Source organism: Lepidothrix coronata, unplaced genomic scaffold (assembly GCF_001604755.1).
Source record: "Lepidothrix coronata isolate B3197 unplaced genomic scaffold, Lepidothrix_coronata-1.0 Scaffold2, whole genome shotgun sequence".
NCBI lineage: Eukaryota > Metazoa > Chordata > Aves > Passeriformes > Pipridae > Lepidothrix > Lepidothrix coronata.
The window spans coordinates 1,902,222-1,915,312 of record NW_016690182.1 but is presented as its reverse complement, the minus strand read 5'-3'; the positions used below and the strand labels follow the sequence as shown (position 1 = coordinate 1,915,312).

General features: G+C 48.7%; 1 protein-coding gene across 2 annotated transcripts in view; it reads left to right on the top strand.

Moving 5' to 3' along the window:
- Positions 1-13,091, top strand: part of GAB3 (GRB2 associated binding protein 3) — a 62,098-nt gene that overhangs the window by 45,138 nt on the left and 3,869 nt on the right. Inside the window, exons 3-7 of one of the 2 annotated variants that reach the window (XM_017819515.1) lie at positions 6,033-6,249; positions 6,684-7,162; positions 9,568-9,620; positions 10,757-11,012; positions 12,152-12,233. In XM_017819515.1, the coding sequence (XP_017675004.1) occupies positions 6,033-6,249; positions 6,684-7,162; positions 9,568-9,620; positions 10,757-11,012; positions 12,152-12,233 (1,087 nt within the window). Of the gene's footprint in view, positions 1-6,032; positions 6,250-6,683; positions 7,163-9,564; positions 9,621-10,756; positions 11,013-12,151; positions 12,234-13,091 lie in introns of both variants that reach the window. The other variant, XM_017819505.1, reaches the window with a different exon arrangement.

Here is a 13,091-nt window from a genome sequence, read left to right as displayed (position 1 = left end):
AAGGGCAGTAATATGTTTGGGAGTATTGTAGTGTGGCCAGGCAGGTTATCTTGCCATGGTCTCTGTGCTGCTGCACTCAGAGTGTTACTGGTGTCTGCAACTGCTGCATGGCCACACCATTACCTCATAACTTGAAACAAAAGGCTATGGGAGAGGCTTTATTTTAATCTATCATGGTTCTTGGCATTCCTTAACCTTCTCTTGGGTAGTGTCTTCTGAGGGAAATGTGAGTGTGAAGAACACTGCAGTGGTCCTGTGACAAATGTGATATCTGTTCTTTTCCCATTCGCTTTAAAAACCACCAGAAAAACGTGCTGACAGATTTTCGTGTCAGTACAAGCTGCCCATGAATACAAATTCCAAACTAGAGCTGGTAGCTTTGAGGGACTGGCATCAACAGCCCTTTGGAGCTTGGATGTAATTAGGGATATGCAGCAACCACCTTCTTCTTGTTCTGCCTTTGTTGACACTGAGATGTTGCTCTTGCATTGTTACTTCTGGTGCAGGATTATCTTAGAAATAGTTTTACCAATTACTCTGAAATTAAGGTAGGCCCTTCCACATAAAACAGAAGAGAGAAAAATAATTTTTGTCTCTCAAATGTGTAAGTAGCCTTCTCCTGGCACTGCATGAGGATATGCATAGGGGGATGTGATCTGTGGCAGAGGAGCTAAGACATTGGATGTCCCTGGATAGAGGCATTTATCCTGGGAAGTGCCTGTTCTGTTTTACTGTTGCAGTGCAGCATTGCCTTTAAGACTTGCACATGGGCAATACTCATAGTATTACACAGTCGTGTTTCTCTCCCAGCAAAGATTGCCAGTGTGGACACTGATGGATGAGAAATGGCAGCTCTTGCAGCAGCAGTTGGGAAAGCTGACATCCCAGCCTTCCAAGGCAGACATTGCCCCGCACAAAGTTCAGCAGTGCAGAGCGTTTGCCTTGGTTCAGTGCAACGTCTGGCACCTGAACTTACAGCCCTCATCAGAGATGGCGTGAGCTAAGCCTCCAGACATGCACTTACTGTATCTCTAATGCCAAATAGCTCATAAGAGCTTCTATTTATCCTGCAGCTCATGCCGGTGAGCTCAAGTCTGGGGTGTATTCAGGTCAGGCTGCTGGGCATATTCAGATCCTCTGATTTAAATCTACATGGCTCCACAAGTTGCACATCATATTTCAAACAGTTGCTAATTGCTTCAGCTTTTCGGAAGCTCCTAAATCCCCCAAGAGCCTGTAGATTTAAACAAATTACCCTTAAAAATTAACATTGGAAGAGAAAAGCCCTATTAAATGTCATATTTTTTTTAACTTGAATGCTACCGTGTTAAAAAAATAATAGTCCCTGATACGAATCATCAGCAGAAAGACACAACCATTGCAGAAAATTTTAATAAACTGTTCTGCCTTTTAAAATGAAGCTGAAAGACGATATTATATGTTGTGAAATCAATCATTCTTAATCTCTGCATCTCTGAAAATTTGTTGTGACTTTGAGGCCAAAACCTAATCTGCTGCTTTCTTTGTTTAGTGCACAAAATGCAGCCACAGGTTTAGAGAGTGACTCAGCTTTAAACACTGTCCTGTCATTCCCAGTTAGTCCCTTCCAATAGCAAGGAAGCTGGATGAACAGCTGGTTTCCCATCCAGAGGCCTCCAGTATGGGGTGTTAGCAGCCAGATGCAGAGCAAAGTTACCAGAGATGTGGCTCCTGTGAGGACAACTTTGTTGTCAACAGGAGAGGCAGGGCTGAGAGACAGAGATGAAATGCAAGATCCAGGCAGATGTCAGGAAGCACCTGGGAGGGCAGCTTTCAGGACTTGCCAGCAGCACTCAGCACACTGCAACGCTCAGCTGCCACAAGAAACCGTGGCACTGGCTGTGCTGGAAATGACAGGGGAGGTGGCACCTTCGGAGGAGTCAGCTGAGGGAGAGAGGAAGAGGCCTTGCTCCCTGTTTTCCTTCCACTTCTATTTAAATCTTGCTTTCATCTTTGGGGAAGTCTCCAAGTAGAGCCATCATTCTCCAACCCCCATGGACCCATGGCCATGCAAGGGATCAAGAGGATGCTTGGCCCAAGTGGTTGGGGCAAGGAAGGAGATGAAATAAGGTGGCTGTGGGATATCAGGGGCACAGTTTACCCAATGTGCAAGCTGAAACCATGACTAATTGATACAATTCAATATAGCAGCTTTTCACTGGAGAAACTGCTGGGAAGGTTATTTAACCTGTTTCAGTAGGAAGCCTGACTGTTAAAGATAATGCTCTGCCAGGCTGTGCCTTGGCAGGCAGCTCCTCAGCCCAAGAGGGGCATTTCATCTTGGGTTTCACCTTCACACCATCCACAGGTTGCAGATGTAGTTCAGCATCTTCTATAAACACCTTGCTCATCCTGGATGCATCCCTTTCCTGAAGATCCCGGCTGATCTCCATCTCTTCCCTGTTGCTCTACTCTCTCCCACAGCACCCAGGGCCACAGTAGAGCAGGATGTCCCTGGAGAGACTCCCCCACTGGTGCCCTCCCTGCACAGCACATGGACCATGATGTTGGCAGGATCACTTTAAGGGACAGGTTATCCTTGGGTCCCTCTTGGCTGCTGGCAGTTGAATTACAGCATTTCTGCTCTTCTACCTCTCCCTCACCTCTTGTTGCTGTGTTGTTCACACTCATCCTCACCCATTGCTGGGAGCTTCTTCCATTCTGCCTGCTCCCCTGATGGTTTCTTTGCCTCTTTAAATGTGTCTCTATTTTATTTTTTTAATTATTTTTATTTATTTTTTATTTTATTTGCCAGTATGTACAGACATTGCACATGGGCAAGGGATGGTTTGACTCCCCAGGGCCTTGCTGCAGCCAGACTGGGGAACTTCTCTTCCAGCCAGGGCAGCATGCTGGGAGCAAGGGGAGCCAGGGTCTACTCCCTCCACTCTCACCTCTCCACAGGAGAAAATCCCTTTTCAGCTGCACAGACTCAAGGCTGCTGTTTGACATCAGGCTCTGGCCTCTGGCTACGAGGGGTGGGTTTACCTCTTTGGTATGGCTGTGTAGCCTTGGGGGGGGCTAGAACCCCCCATTTCACCATGTCCCTGCACTGCTGTTGCACCATGACAATTCTTGAGGGGTGGGCTGGGGTCTGTAGCAGGGGGGAAACCTGCATGGTGACTTTCCCCATGATGCAGAGCATCCTCCATGGTGACTTTCCCTATGATGGCAGGGCAGTAATTTTTTGGGTTAGTACCCACCAAAGCAGTTATTTTGGCAGCTGAAGCCTCCTGCTGTCTCTCTGGCAAAGGGTAGGGCAGGCACCAAACCTATTCTCTGCCTTCTCACCGTTAAAAGTAGCCATGCATAATTTATTCTGCCCAGCTGCTGTTGCGGTACAGCTCTAATGCACAGGATTGGGTTACCAGCAGAGCTGGCAGGGGCAGGGACAGCCTGTTAGGAGCTGACTGCAGGTTCCTGAGCTCCTGAAGGTTAGAAAAGGGCAGGTCTGTACTGTCCCCATCCCTCCCTGCTGCTCACAACCGTTGCCATGTGGTCTGCAGCTCACAGCCTTTCCTGATGGGATAATCCATGGCTAAACCCTGTGAGTACCAGATGGAGTTCAGGCCTGTTCGTTCTCTGTGTTAATAACCCAGAATGTCATTAATTTCTTTCTTATGCACTGTGGCAGTTTTAGTTGTTGGTTTGGGCTTTTTTTAATGTAGTCAGATGGTGATGTGAACATGCTTTTCTGAGATCCCTAGGGAGTCAGCCCAGTGCATATTTGATCACTGTCAACTTGCAAGACAGCTCTCCGAGTCCAAGATTGGAGAGCAGAGTTACTGTCTGAGCCAGCACGATGAACAAAAGTTATTTTTCAGATGGGAAGCCTGCAGCCCTCAGCTCTGCTTTGCAAATGTGAAACCTTGTAAAAGCCATTCCTTCCAGATGCTCACTGCTGAAACCCTGCTGCTATAAGCACCTGCTCAAAATTAAAGCAAATCCTTTGCTTAAGCTTGAATTTAAGCACGTGCTTATATGCTTTGCTGACCTGAGGCCCACCACTGCCCCAGACCTCCAAAGCTAATGGGAGGAAGCAGCAGTGAGTGCATGCTGGTAGACGGGAAGGAAAGAGGCAGCTCTCTCCCCCATTCAAAAGGATGAGGTGTGGGATAGTGCAGGGAGGGAAGATCAGCTCTTTTATTCTTCTTCTGACTGTGAATGTTGCTGTGGTTGGCATGAGACTCTGGGTCTCATACAATCATACAATATCCTCAGTTGGAAGGGACTCACAAGGATCATTGAGCCAAACTGCTGCCCCTGTACATGACAGCCCCAAGAATTGCACCATGAGAGAGTTCAGTTTGTGTTTAGTGATGCTGCTGTCTAACCACCCAAGTCTTGGCAGCCCTCTCCATCCCTCCTGATCTGCTTGTACATATACCCAGCACCTCCCAGGGCTGAGAAGTTACTACAACAATCTGGTACAGTGCCAAGGCTTGAGCTGAGGACTAGGCTGGACCTGCTGGAGCATCTCAGGACCCCCTCACACAGTGCAGGGTCTGACCTGCAGGCTGCATGCAGCTGGTTCCCAGCTTTTCCAGCAAATTCTGGATATCGGCGTTAGAGAAATCTGCCATCCTGCAACACTTTGGAGACATGTTTATGCTTGGCGTGGTTTTATCAGCAGTGGCTGTTTTCTTGTGTTTGTTTTTGCTGTGGGGTTTTTCATTTTGAAGAAAGGTTTTGAGGCTTTGACTCAGGCAGTGTCTGCACCTCAGCCAGAAAGATGGGCATCCACTGCCGAGCCCTGCAGGTGTTGGGGACATTTGGGACACCCAGTAAGCACTGCCTGGTCCCTGCACAGCCCTGGTGAGGGAACTGCCATGCAGCAACCTGAAATTTCATTAGAAAAATCATACTCTCTAGCTGAGGACTTGTGCTCTTAGTGCTGCCATTTTTGATTCCTGCCAGGAGCAGATGCTTTTAGGGAGCTGCTCTGCAAAGACCCTTCCCACTCCAATCCTTGCGTGGTGGGAGGTCCAGCTTGCACTAAGGACTTGATTTTTCGCATTGAAATGCCCCAAAAGCTGGGCCAGAGGCTGTGTTTAGCCTCAACTCTGTGTGGTTCAGCCATCACTCCTTCATCCCCCCAGCCCCATGTCCCCAGCTATCTAGCAGGGCTGAAGGTTGGGAGAGGAACAGAACCAGACTTATCTGTGCTGCCTGGCAGTTCCCAGGCCAGATGGGCCTGAGTGCCTTGGACACATGCTGCCAGTGAAGGGTGGCCTTGATGGTCTGAGCTCTGGGCCAGCCCTGCTGGCTGCAGCCCAGAGCTGTTCCTCTCCTACTGTCACCCTGCTCTGTGCCAGGGTGACTGGAGTGTTATGGCCAGGGAAGGTGTCACTGAGAACAGGCTCCCTTGTGTCTTGTGGCCTCCAGAAAAATAGTGTTACTTTTCTCAGCAGAGCCAAGAAGCCTCCAGCTGGGCAGAAACAGCTACACTACAGCTTTTGTGGCTTTGATGTCCAGCCCAGAGAGGCATAAGGAGTTTGCAGGCAAGTTCAGAGCTTGTCTGGCTACTCCATGAGCTGCAAAGCTCCATTTTGTCCACTGAGATCTAGAAAGTGGGAGGAAATCAATCCCTTTCCTTGTCACCATTAATTTGAAGTGTTGGAGATGAATAATTAATTATTTGCATTAGATACTCAAAAAATACTTGATAAAGCAGGCAGCTGTGCCTCAGCTCTCTCTTCAGCAGAGGCTGTCTTCATTGCTGGCTGCAGGAGGGATGCCACAGCCCTGCAGGAGTGCGGGACCCCAGAGGAAGAGGGTCTGTACCTTCTGCAGCCCTTCAATTTGACAGCCTGGGCAGGGGGAGCTGCAAAATTGGGCTCCCCTGTCCCCAGAACCAGTTTTTGCCTTGACTCACCACCCCTCTGGGGTAAAACACCCCTGGTGTAAAAGCAGGGTGGTGGCAGCCAGAAGAGGCAGTGGGCCAGGGCGAGTCAGAGCCGTCCCTCAGCCGAGGCCATCTGTTCCCTTTGCAGGTTCCATGGAGAGCCTGTCCCACACCACCTCGTCCCCGCAGCCATCACCAGCCACCTCCACCCACACCTCCCGCATCGCCGACCCCTCCTTCTCCGTCGACACCGCTGCTGCCGACGTGTCCGCCACGGAGGAGACCCCCAGCGAGTCAGGGTCAGTCTTCCTCCCCGACTACCTCTTCCTCTCCAACTGCGAGTCGGGCAAGCTCAGCCACAACAGGTAAGTCTGGGGTCTGCTGGGTGCGTCAGGCTGGAGCCACCCTCAGCCTGCCCAGTGATGAAATTGGGGCACACTGCTCCTGGAGCCCTGCCACTCAGGGTAGGCTCCTGGGCACTGCAGGGGCCCACCAGCCTAATCCAATTTGGAGGGTGCTTTTCATAGCGCAGATTAGCGGTCGAGCGTCATATGTTGGTCCTGTCCCTTTCCAGGGTGGGTGGCTGGGGACCTCACACACAGCCTCCCTCCAGACACCTGCTGCTGCCCAAGGTGCTCCACAAAGTGTCCCATCCCCCTGTCCACCTCAGGGGGGACCCTCCACAGTCACAGGGAAGGGACAGATTTTGTCCTGAACTGTGGGGTTGGGTTTTTTGTTTGCCGTGTTCTTGCAACCAGGAGAAAAGGAAAGCTCAGTTCCTGACCTCTGCCTCTTGCAGGTGTGACAGCTGGTCAAATTCAGACAGATCTCTGGAGCAGACTTCATCGGACGATGTTTTTGTTGACTCCTTGCAATCCCAGCCCTCCTTGTACCTTGTACAGCCAACCAGTGCTGGCACTGTGCACCAGGACGGGGCCCCACTGGCAAATCCCAGCACCATGTCCAGGAACATAGACATTAGTGGGCCATCCAGTGACTTTTCCTCCTCTTCTCCCCTGCTGGGGACACCGCTGACACCAACCTTTCAGATCGACAAGAGCCAAAACGCGCTGCCCTACGGTGTAACCCAGCTGGACATCCTGTCCAACACGCCTCCACCACGGCCCCCCAAACCAACCCACTTCTCGGACAGGAGAGGGGAGGAGGTGGGCGGTGGGGCCCTCCAGAACGGGCACGCAGGGATCGGCAGGGCTCAGGTCGCTCTGGTGCCCAGGAGGATCTCCCTGTCCAGCTTAGACAACATGAGGAACTGGAAAGGTGAGTGCACTGCCGAGAGCTGGCAAAGCAGGACCAATGTGAGGGATAGAGCACAGAGCGGGTGCCGACTTCCAGTTGTGCCTTTCTGTCCTCCCCTCTGTGGAATCATACACCACCCAAAGCAACACAAAATCCTTCTTTCAAATGAATTAGCAAGCAGGATTCAGGCCTGTCCCTCATGTTCAGCTACTGCTCTGTAGAAGCCCCTCAGTGTGCATACAAATGGACAGCAATTTTGCTGTCATCCCTTCAGGATGCCTCATGACTTGCTAGTTTTCCATGCCCCCTCCCTCTCCAAAAGGGAAAGTAGTAAAAACCACCAAAATAAAAAGTCAGCCACTGAATCAGGCAATGCCAAAATCTCTGTTTATGCAGGTCACAGTGTGGGCTTGCACACGGGAAATTCTTTCGGAGCTGTGCTGCTTCTCTACATCCAGCCCATTCCACAAGAGCAGCATGTCTTTTTGCAGCTTAGAGTAAAGACCAGGAAGTCAGGGAGACACTGGGGATGGGATGTAATCCCAATTGAACCAGGGACTCTGTGTGTCCTTGAACAAATCCCACTCTGTCCTTGCACTTCAGGCAGAGTAGTCTGAAAACCTGCTTGCTATAGGGTGATGCTCGGCTGCAAAGCAGACTCTACTCTGAGCTGAGCTGGCTTTTCCACTTGTTCCTGAAACACCATAATCACAAACAAAAATAAGTCAAAAACCCGGAACACCATGGTATCAGAAACCAGTAAAGGCAGAATGAGAAAACTGTATTATATAGAGCCACAGAACAGAGAAAGGCAGCTGGGATACCTGGCTGGAAATCATCAAGTATACTGCAGAGATATGAAAACCTTCAGTTCTGATGAGGAAAAAAACATAGGTTTTTAAGGACAAGCATCCTTTAGGCTCCTGCAGTTTAAATGACCAGGCAATATTTGGGGCTGTTGGATCTTGCTCTTAAAGCTCAGAAGCTAAAGCAAGGAGATCTCTGTCCAGCCTGTTTATCAGTGTACAAACAATTCTTGGAAGGTTTCTGGAGAAACACCCATCAGTGGAATTGCTATTCTTGATTATCAGCTACATTTTGTTGCTCCCTGAAAGGTGCTGCTCTTCCTTCTGCACATGTTCCAACATCACGGGCACACTTGAGCCATTCATGTTCCTCCAACCCAATTTACACCAAAATGTTTTAAGAGGATTAAGTGGCCAAATGTCATGTTGTGCCACAGTGCTGCAGGGTTATCTCTGCCTGACGGGGGCAGCAATGAATTAATAAGTGCTGCCACTTTTTCTTGCCCTAAGTGAAGCTGAAACTATTCGAAAGGTTAAACTCTGAATTAAAATGTGTTTAACAAGAAAGATCAGAAAAAGAAACAAGGAGAAAGCAGCTCTTCCTCACCAGCTCCCACAGTGAGCCCGCTTGAGTCATTTCCTTCACTTTTTGCCCTTGGCAACCTGCAAAAGGTGCACAGATGTAATTAACCCTGTGTAAAGGCAGTATGTGCTGGTGGAAGTGCCATGAAGGGGGATGAGCTGTACACATGTAAAGCATCTGTGTCCTGGCATCTGATGGAGCCTTGTGCCAAAATAATAAATAACCACCACAAATGCCCCCAGTTGCAGTGCAGTACCAACATCTCCATCATAAGAGCAGAGAGTGGATTAACATGGTTTCAGGGTTTTAAGGCATTCCCACAGAAAAGCCATTTTCTGCACAGAAAATCCCTTTCCAGAAAAAAGCGGTGTTTGTAAGCATCTCTCACTGCTGATCTTCTGTGCACTGAGTGGTAGATTTTAGGGCTTTTGGGTTTTGCTTGAAAAATAAAATGGACCTGGACCAAGATAAAGGCCCACCTGCAAAACAGGACACTGAGACTGGTAACTGTTTCTCTGGCTGTTTGTTCCCCATCAGCTTGAGCCACTTGCACCATATCAGCACTTCTGGATGGCAAAGCAAAGAATTTTTCTCCTACTATTAAGTTTCCCCATGCACCACTCTCTGTACAATAACAGTTACTTCCATGACACCTTACATACCAGACTCCTAAATAACTTTCCAAGCAACAATGAAATAATATTCCCTACAGTCCCTTTTCATGTAATTTTCCCACTTTGACAGAGAGCGACTAGAGCTCCCTGGGTTTAAATTTTTGTTTCCTTGCTCCCACACCAGCCATTCTCCCCAGCTGCTTGTGTTACAGGAAGCATAAGTTACAGCTGGATTATACATGAACATTTTCCTTGGTTTCATCATACTTAAAATGGATGTAATCACTCTTGAAATGCTACTGAGTTGGATCTGGTCTTAAGTGTCATTGGATTTCCTCATTTAGGAGTTTTACTCCAGAATTATCTCTGTAAGGTTGCGCTGCCTTATCACATTTTTAATCACTTCTCTTTTCCTTGCAGCAGACATGGAAGGCAGTTCCTTAAGAAGTCGAGATAAGAGGCTTAGCTTGAATTTGGTAAGTACTCTGCTTGCACAAATTTAAAACACTGACACATGGCAAACTTCAGAGAGTGAATCATTTTGCATCCTGATATTCAGTCATCCCCCTCCTGTGTTCAGCAGAAGAATTGAAAAAATGGAAGAAGCACTTGGCTTTGGGCAACTTCTCTGCTGCTGCTTTGTGGCCTCCGCTGCTGCTTTTGAGGGAGGAGGGAGAGGTAGGCCACAAAACTAAGCACCCTGTTTTTAAGGCAGATGAAGCTGGGTCTGTTATGAAAAAGGTTACAGTAGCCTCAAGAATTAAACTGTTGACCAAGGCCACCAGAGAAAATGGCTTATCCCTTGAAAGAAAGGGTCTAAAGGGTCTACCACTTCATGATCCTGAGGGATATCTCTTCTTTAGGACATGGGAAAGTGCCTGCTCTCAAAGCACCTGTGATTGAGGGCTCTGTCAGTCCAAAGCTTCCCGTCTCACCCTTTGACAGACACAGTTCTGTGTGGCACCATCTCACATCACACAGCCAGTGTGCTGGATACTGTCTGTGGGAGATCCTTTGCTGTGTGAATGTAAGCTCTGGTGTTGGGCAACTTATATTTTTCCCCCGTTTGAAAGCTTGCAAGGCTTGTAATCTCTCCGTCTGGCCACTCAGCCAGCACCAGCCTGCATGAAATTATTTTCTAGTGCTTATTCTCAGCGATCAGAAGCAACTTGTAAGTCTGTGTCTGCTCTCTCAGCTTCCACATCTGCAAAAATCTAGTTCATCAGATGTTCTCCTTTCAGATTTTTTTTTTTTTGTATGAAGGAGCCTCCCTCATTTTATAGGTCAGAATTACTGCTGGGAGGGGCAAGTGCAACCTCACTGAAGTCGGAGGATTTAACCTACTAAAGTCACAGATAAGTTTGGCTCTAGTTTCCAGCAGTGGCTTGCAAAGCTCAGAAGTGGACCTCTCCAAAGCTGGGCTGTGCATCTGAACTCATGTGTTTGTCTCCTGTCTTTCCATCTTGCACCTCTCTGAAAGGTCTCCTCAGAGCTCTCCTGGACTGCGCTTGGCTCAGATCCATTCCCAGCTCAAAGCACCTCCTGGCTTGCAGGGGGTTGGCTGTGCATTTATTGACCTATTTCTCTTTCTTTTCCTCCTTTGCTTCCGAAGCCCTGCCGGTTCTCCCCGCTCTACTCGACGGCCTCGGACGGCGCGGAGGACAGCTACGTGCCCATGCGCCCCAGCACCTCTCCCTCCGCGCCCGGCTCCGACTGTTCCCCCGACGGCTACATCCCCATGAGCCCTGGCTCGGCTACCTTTACCTTCCCTGTCGTCAGCACTGAAAAACTCACCAGCCCGTTACCTGAGCTGCCCTCGGACGTGGAGCCCCCTCCAGTGAACCGAGACCTCAAGCCTCGTAGGAAACGTAAGCCCAGACCCAAGTGCAAATGGCAGCCAGGGCATCCTGATGGCAGGGATACGGGTGGCCTCCTTTGATAGTGTCCTTGGCATGTTTTGAAGTGGTTCCCACTGTAGAAGATGCGCTGAAATGCTGTGTAAGTGACTCACAGTACTGTAACCAGGGATGTGCCTGCAGGGTGGTTTGTGAGCAGAAGAAAAGCATCCATGGCTACTTTCACAGTCAAAGCCCAGGTGGCTCCACACTCCAGCTTCAGATCCACTTCAAGTGCAAACAGCCTTCAAGAGACAGCAGACTAAACCTGCTGCTCTGAAGTACATGTACTGCTGTCTCACCAGTTCCCTGACCTTCCAGGAATGGGGCATCCAAACACTCAAATACTCAGACTTGATGTGTGGGCTGTTGGTTAAATCTCTGTTGGGTAGGCACAGCTGTTTGGTTTAATTAGGAGTTTCCTGCAGATGCTTTTGCTGATGGTAATTTTCCACTCCTGGTTTTCATGGCATCTCCAAAATCTGGGTTGCACTTCTAGAGAATATACTAGGGACAAAGTTCAGGTTTGCAGCGGAGAAATTGCCTAAACCTGGCCTTCAGTAAACCTCTTTGGGTTGCAGAGCCACAGAATTACTCGGAAATTGGTATAGAAAATGTTACTGTAAAGTGGGGGCAGAAATTTAGACCATTGCCATGAAGTGAAGCAAGTTCATGCCCTTTCTGAAAGGTTTTTGAAAATGGAGGGCATGCGTACATTGACTGGGGACAGGAATGATCTTGGATCCCAGTGTGTGAAGTCTTTTTGTTTAGAACAGAGCCCAGAACCTGTTATGACCCGTAACATGAACCAGCCTCTCAATGGCAGTGTACGCAGAGCAAATTTGGGGCAAACTCAGAGATCTCGTGGGGCATTTGCTCTCCTTATTCTCACTGTATTTACTCTTATTGACATGTTATTGAGGTGATTGAGGGACTTTGCTTTCCAGCAGTGACCGAAGCAGTCATTTGTTACTGATTTCTGTCTTGGTTATGTTCTGTGAAATACTCCGTTAGTTTCTTTCTGTTAATATAAAACTGCGTTTTTCTAAACAGTCTGTACTTTCCATTAGCTCTGCTGTTGGAAATGTAATTGGTTTTGTATCTCCTTACAGCACGGCCACCTCCTCTGGACTTGAGGAACCTCTCCACAATCCGGGAGCATGCTGCCGTGACCAGGATGTGGACTGTGCCTTAGTAAGTCAACAAGAAACCTGCCATTCCAATCTTTTCAGCATTAGCATTGTGGATTAGAGTTAAAAATAACTTATCACATCCCACAAGAAACAGTTTCCTGGCAAAGTCCACAAACAAAAATTCCCCAGGGTTCCTTCCAGCGTTCCCCAGGCTTTTGCTGTCTCTAAAAAGCAAGGCTCCCTTTCACGATGGGCAGCTCCAGTGCACTCAGCCTCATGCAGTGATGCTCAGTCTGTTTTGAAGGTTCCTTTTAAGCAGCCTGGAGCTGGTCTGTACTCTGGTGTGGCTGCTATGCTGGATAAAAGCTTTGCATGCCTAAACTCTTTTTTTTTCTAAGTGGAAGAGTCAATTTTGTTCCTGAAAATTAATATAGCAAGGGAGAACCAGATGAGATAAAGATCTACCTGACTTGGAGCCTGAGCATAGAATTCTGCACTGCCACACAGCAATTCAGACTTGAACTGTTGGTGTGGCCTTTTGTCACTGGAAATTAGTTGTTGGTAAAACAAATGCTTTTGATTTCAAAGCCCAGGTAGTATGAACAGATGATACTGTTGGGCTCCAAGGACAGCAGAAGACTCATTTTCAGGGAATTCATGAGCAGGGGAGGACTGCAGCCTGCTGGCTGGGGGGATCTTGGCACTAAGGGGAAAGCAGCTGTGCTGGAGTGTGCATGCAATTGCCAGGAATTCCCACCAACCTCCTCTGCGCACCCCAGGCACTCCAGTAAGTGTGGGGTTTTTGCTAATGTTGGTGCCAGGCAGGGCATTTCCACTCACTTCAGGTTGTCATGTGAAGGGCAAAAGAGACATAAGACGGACAGTTTCTCTGTTTCAGACTCCTCTCTCAGCCCATTGA